This window comes from Aptenodytes forsteri, unplaced genomic scaffold (genome assembly GCF_000699145.1).
Source record: "Aptenodytes forsteri isolate BGI_AS27 unplaced genomic scaffold, ASM69914v1 Scaffold54, whole genome shotgun sequence".
In the NCBI taxonomy this organism is placed as follows: Eukaryota; Metazoa; Chordata; class Aves; order Sphenisciformes; family Spheniscidae; genus Aptenodytes; species Aptenodytes forsteri.
The window spans coordinates 13,040,500-13,046,332 of NW_008796044.1; the positions used below are offsets into that span (position 1 = coordinate 13,040,500).

Consider the following 5,833-nt stretch of genomic DNA (forward strand, 5'->3'; position numbering starts at 1 on the left):
CTTGGCAGTGTTAGGTTAACGGTTGGACTTGATGATCTTAAAGGTCTTTTCCAACCTAAACGATTCTGTGATTCTAAGATTCTAAAACCACGCCACTTGTCCTGATGGCTTTCTAGTCTCCTGCATACAGAGGATCAAGCTCTGTGCTTCCAAAAAAGCCCCACAGCTTTGCTATAAGTGAGTGTGTGTGGCTGGGGGTTGCTTGCCTGGAGGTTTTGGGACTGGCAGAGCCGGGAGGCAGAGACCAGGGCTTGTTACACAGCACAGTCATGCAGGGCAGCCCGGCTGCTGGGAAGGGGCAGAAACACCTGGGCAAAGAGACGGATTCAGAGAGCGCAGACCGGTGCGCAGGAGCACAGGCTGACCCCGGCTGGGCTCCGCGCTGCCGGCACAGCGGGACTGGGCCAGATCTGCACCCACACCCACGCACGTGGGTGAAGGCACCCCTCCTGCAAGCCTCATCTTCCTCCCAGGAGGTGCAAACCCCAAGGGGATGAGGAGCAGGCCGCCAGTGGTTGCAGCGAGCTGGCGGTTCCCCATCACAACCCCACGCTCTTGGACACAGAGCAACATGGCAGGAGATCCTTCAACCCTGGGGGCAGCAACCGGAGGCTGGGTGTTGGAGCAAGCATTTCCCAGCCCTGCTGGGAAAATTCAACCCTTTATTTTGGCAACTGGCGGATTCCTTCGGTTGCTCCCACAGTTTTACGAGCGCCGAGCCAAGCGCCGCCAGCCAGGCTCCTGCGCGGGGTCAAAGACCGCACCAGCGCGGGAGGGCGAGGAGTGCCGGGGCGGCGCGCGGGCTGGCGAGCGCACGTGGGCTGGAAACAGCCCGTTTCAGAGCATCGCCTTCACGCCAGCCCCGCAGCACAGAGCCCAGCTCATCTGGATCAGCCGCCTGGCTGGATTTGGCCCGCCTGCGGCAGGAGGAGGAGGAGGACAGCAAGGCGGTGGTGGTGCTGGCTGGGCACCGGGACTTCTCTCCCCCTTCGCAGCCCCATAGGGTTCAGCCCATCCTTACCGTGGGGCAGCGTGGGGGAAGGATCTGGCCCCTTATCCGGGCGATCGCAAAACTAACAGCACTGGAGTGGGCGTCCTTGAAGGGTCCCCTGTAGGAAACATCTGCCATTGGCCAGAGGTTTAAAGTGTCCCTCTGCTAATCCTGGGGTATTAGCCAGCCAAGCCCATCACGTAGGTACCGCCAGTGCTCCAGGGAAGCCCTTTTTGTTCAAGGAAAGTCAATTCTAGGAAAGTTTGAAAGGCCTGTACCTTGGCCAGCAGGCTAAGCAGTCAACAAATGGCAGCTGGGGCCAGGAGCAGGTTGTGGGTTAATAATTCAAGGGGAGAAGACCAATGGGGCCCGATGCACGCACACACCGAGTGAGCCGGGGGAGCAAAGGGTCTCAGGGGGAGTGACCATGTCCTAAAGAGGGGTCCCCCATGCAGGGACTGATTGGGGAAATGCACCGTCCTCCAGTCACCACCATCACCCCAAAACGTACCATGCACGGCATGAACCCCGCCTGTCCAGGAAAAATGGTTCTGTCTCATTATTGGGGTTTTTACTCTTTCCTCCAGCTTTCATGGACCTCACTAGGGTAACAAATAGAGCTGGAAAACTGAGCTGGAAATAGTGAAAACTGAGACAGAAAACTGCACACCCAGCAAATCACTGCTCACCCACGCTTGGAGCGTCACTATTTGCTCTCCATCACCCCAAAACCTGCCCGGACACCACAGGCACTGATACCACGTGGAGTCCCGAGCACATTTGCCCCCCAAGGGATGCCCCAATTGCACTTTCACTTGCAATATTTAGCACTGCGGCCCCAGCTTGATTAGTGACCTAAAAGCCAGACCAGAAGCAGTAGCTGAGGATTTGCATAACTAACGAGCAGAGGGTGAATTTCAAAGTTCAGCCAGCCGTCGTTTCCAGCCGCCTTCCTGAGCTTTTTATAGAGCCGGGGTGCAATTCACAGGGAAGTTTGCAAATAATTGCGAATAAAGAGGAAGCATGAGGCTCTGACACGCTGCTCGCGAAGATTTTATGAGCAGAAAAAGAGGTGACATCGGAGAGAGAAATGAGGCCTGGGGACATCTTCCAGCTTGGTTCCCCTTAACTCCCGATTTCCAGTGACCAGCCCTCTGGCGTTGCAATCCCTTCTGCTGCAGGGTTGTCCTGACTCAGCCGGGTGAAGCAGGCACGTATTTAGCAACAGGTATATAAAATCATCCCCCTGTAAAGCCTGACTCTGCAATGAGTCACTGGGAGATTTCTCATTGATTTTTCTCTGGATCGCATTTGCAGAACCCCCCAACACACTCATATTCCCTGCATAACATTTTCTTTTAACACCCCACAGCTCTTTCCCAAAAGCTTTCAAACTGCGGCCAAGAGCTGTTTATATAAGGCAAGACAGAGAGGGAACCTTAATTTACAACCCTCTGAAGTATTATGATTTATAGCACTTGCAGTGAAACTGTTGATATTTATAGCAAAAAAGTCCATGTATTCATTTCCTATTCCCACTGCGGTGAGATGGGTAGTTAATCAATCCAGACTGATTAAAATCCAGTTTATTGATTTCAATAAAACAATTCATCTAAGAATTTCACCCTTATCTATGTCAAACCATTCTCTGCCCTGCTCTCTTTCAAGCTTAATGGAGAAAGGCTGTTGTTTTTTTTTTTAATTAAAGGGCAGCCCTGGAAAACACGGGGCTGCATCCCACCATCTCCCAACACATGGTCCCACCGCAGCCGAACCCTGCAGCCGCTTGGCAACCGGCAGCGCTGGGCTTGGACCCAGCAGAGATGCAAGGACAGATCCTTAATCTCCAAGTGCCCTAAAAAGGGACCTCGCTGGTCATCCGACCTGGGAAAGCACCACAAGAAAGGGGCTTTCACCCCAGCACCCACCCCCGCATCGCTGGGCTGGGGCAGCTCCTCCTCTGCGTGCAAGGGGAACAAGGCTGATTTATTTCTCCCTTTGTATGTATTTAATCTAAGAGATACAAACTAAGCAACTAATGATATTTTTCCAGAATTCAATCAACTCAATTGTCATCTAACTCAATCAGAGGCACTTTCAAGCCCCTGTTTTATCTTGGCCCCACTGCTGGGGGTAAAACCGTGCCCCTGATCCAGAGGAGAGGTGTGCTGATGCCTTTCTCCCCTCATTAATTTTCCCTCCCACCTCCTCTCCGAGACGTTCGGACCTACAAAACCTGCAGAAGTGGCGGGGTCCCAGCTGCATGGGGGGGCTGCAGGATCACACCCCACTTCCACCCTGGGGCAGAGGGAAGCCCTCAGCCCCGGCACGCTTGTGGGTCTCCATCACTGGATATGGGGGGAGGCATTTTTCCTAAATAGGTATATTCAGTGCTTAAAATGGGCCCGGAAATACCAGCCTGCCTCTCCCCTCCTCTTTCCAGACAGGGGCTGTTTTTTTCCGTTTATCGGGATGTTCTGCCTGCTCCACCGCAGCCACTGGTCCCGCTGGGACGGCCCCGGCCCCATCCCCATCCCTGCCACACGGATCCGGTGAACACGAGGAGCTATTTTACATTCTGGAAGACCCCAGGCACCTCTGCACGAGCCCCTTGCTTGGCCAGCCCCACGCAGGGACAGCGGAGAGCCAGAAACAAGCCTAAAATTGGAGACACTTTGCAAACAGAGAGCCCCGGCCCCGATGCCAGGGATATGGGGCAACTGAAAGCAAACTCGCCCCCAAGATATGCACAGACCACTCCTGTAGTGAGTTTGGCCCCCGCAGTGCTCTGCAGAGCTCATGGCCAGCACCGGAGAGGGGTGGCGGGTCTGGGCAAGCCCAGCGGGCAGAGGGTCCCGCTGCGGGCAGGACGGGTCCAGGCTGGGCTGGCAGCGGCGATCGCAGCCTGGAGGGGAAGATGAAAGGGCGCAGGCAGGGCAGGACAAAGGGCCCCGCACCTCACCTCGCTGCCAAAGGAGCCGGCCACCATCTCCATGACAAAGCGAAGCCCTTGTCAATTTGGGCTGGCCCCAAGGGGGGATCTGCCCACCGCCTTTGAAGTGGGCAGCAGGGCCCCCCCCCGCCCAGCGAGGGCAGGGGGCTGGGGTCGACCAGACGCCTCCCCCACCCCCGGGTCAGGAGTTCAGCAGGGACAGGACCCCGGGGACAGGGGGACAGGGCCCTGGGGACAGCACGGCCGCTCGGTGCCCAGGCCAGCGGTAGGCACAGGAGCGGGGGCACCCGCTCACGCGGCGCACGGCACCCACACGCTGCGCACACGCACACCCGGCGTGCTGCACCTGGAACACCCGCATGCACCCTCCACGTGGCACGGTCCCCAAACGCACCGCACTTTGCACACACACCACACACGCACCCCGCGCCTTGCACACGCACCACACATGCACGCACACACGCCGCACCTTGCACACGCACCACACGTGCACACACACACCACTCCTTGCACACGCACCGCACACGGCACTGTCCTCAAGAGTGCACCTTGCACGCACACATTGAGCATGTAGCATCCCCTGTACACATCACTGGCGCTGTCTGTACAGCAAGCCCCATACACACATACTGCTTATGGCACCTTGCACACGCACACAGAGCCTATAGCACCTCACGCGCACTGAATACATCTTACGTACATACACACAGCGCGTGCAGGACCTTCCCTCCCCATATATACATATGGTACCTTCCCTGTACACATATACACACACACTACACATGCAGGCAGCATAAGGCACCTTGCACACACATATGCACACCCCCCATACACGGGCTCTCACACGCAGCTGCACGCCAGCTCACAGCCACTGCCCCGCATGCTCCCCCTTGCACACACAAGACACCCCGTCCAACACCCCCTCGGGGCTGGCAGGGCCCTGGGATCCTGGGGGTGTCTGGCTCTGCCCATCTTACCCAGTGGCGGCAGGCGAGGGCAGGGGTGCAGGAGCAGAGACCAGCCAGGGAAAAGGACTTTCCAACCATATAACCCCGGCAGTCAGCAACGCAGAAGGATGGTACCCTCCCTGCCCATCCTCGGCCCCTGCCACCTCGGCAGTGGGGTCTCCCTGCTCTTTGGGGACCAGGCGCCATGCCTAGGGCAGGCCAAGCATGCTGTCCCTCCCAGCAGTCCCCATGCAGGGAGAGCCGTGGAGCAGGATCCGGCCCCGCAGGACTTCAAGCTCAGGAATCCTCTGCACCGAGGAAGGCGCAGGGGTGCAGGGCTGGGGGGTTTCCTTACCGCTGCTGCTGGTGCTGGGAATGCTGCGCCTCATCCACTCGTACGGGGTGCGTCTCTGGGCGTTAGGGGAGAGCTGGGGGACCGAGCTGCTGATGGGCGGAGGCAGGAGTCCAGAGCCCGGGGGCTGGATGGGGTTAAAATCTGGGGGGCTGAATCCAAACTGCCCCGGGCTGGCGGTGGAAGGCGCAGCGGTGGTCCCATAGGAATGCCAGTCCTCCTTGGCAGGGGTGTAGGGGGAGCCCCAGGCGGCCGCTGGCTGCCCGTGGTGCGGGTCGTTGTTAATCCCCGGCACATGGTGGTAGCTGGCGAAGTCCGAGTACTGGGGCGGCCCCGGCATGTAATTCTGGGGGTTGAGGTTGAGGCTGGGATGCCGGACGGGGCTAGGATACATGTTGGTGTCCTTATCCAAAAGATAACCTACATACATCTTCCCCAGCCGGCTCCGCGCACATGCTGCACCGCCGTGCCTCCGTCTCCCTGCCGGGCCTGGGCGAAATTTGCATTTTGCATTTCAGGAGCCCCAGCGGGCGAGGGGGGCGAATTCAAACCTCCCACCTCCCTGAGGCTTTTATTGGGCCCAACCCAAC

General features: G+C 57.9%; 1 protein-coding gene across 1 annotated transcript in view; it reads right to left on the bottom strand.

Moving 5' to 3' along the window:
• CDX1 (caudal type homeobox 1) overlaps positions 1-5,723 on the bottom strand; it is a 22,859-nt gene extending 17,136 nt beyond the window's left edge. Inside the window, exon 1 of the mRNA XM_009285850.1 lies at positions 5,247-5,723. Within this exon, the coding sequence (XP_009284125.1) occupies positions 5,247-5,673 (427 nt within the window). The 5' untranslated portion in view covers positions 5,674-5,723. The remainder of the gene's footprint in view (positions 1-5,246) is intronic.
• Between the last annotated feature and the right edge of the window lie 110 nt (positions 5,724-5,833).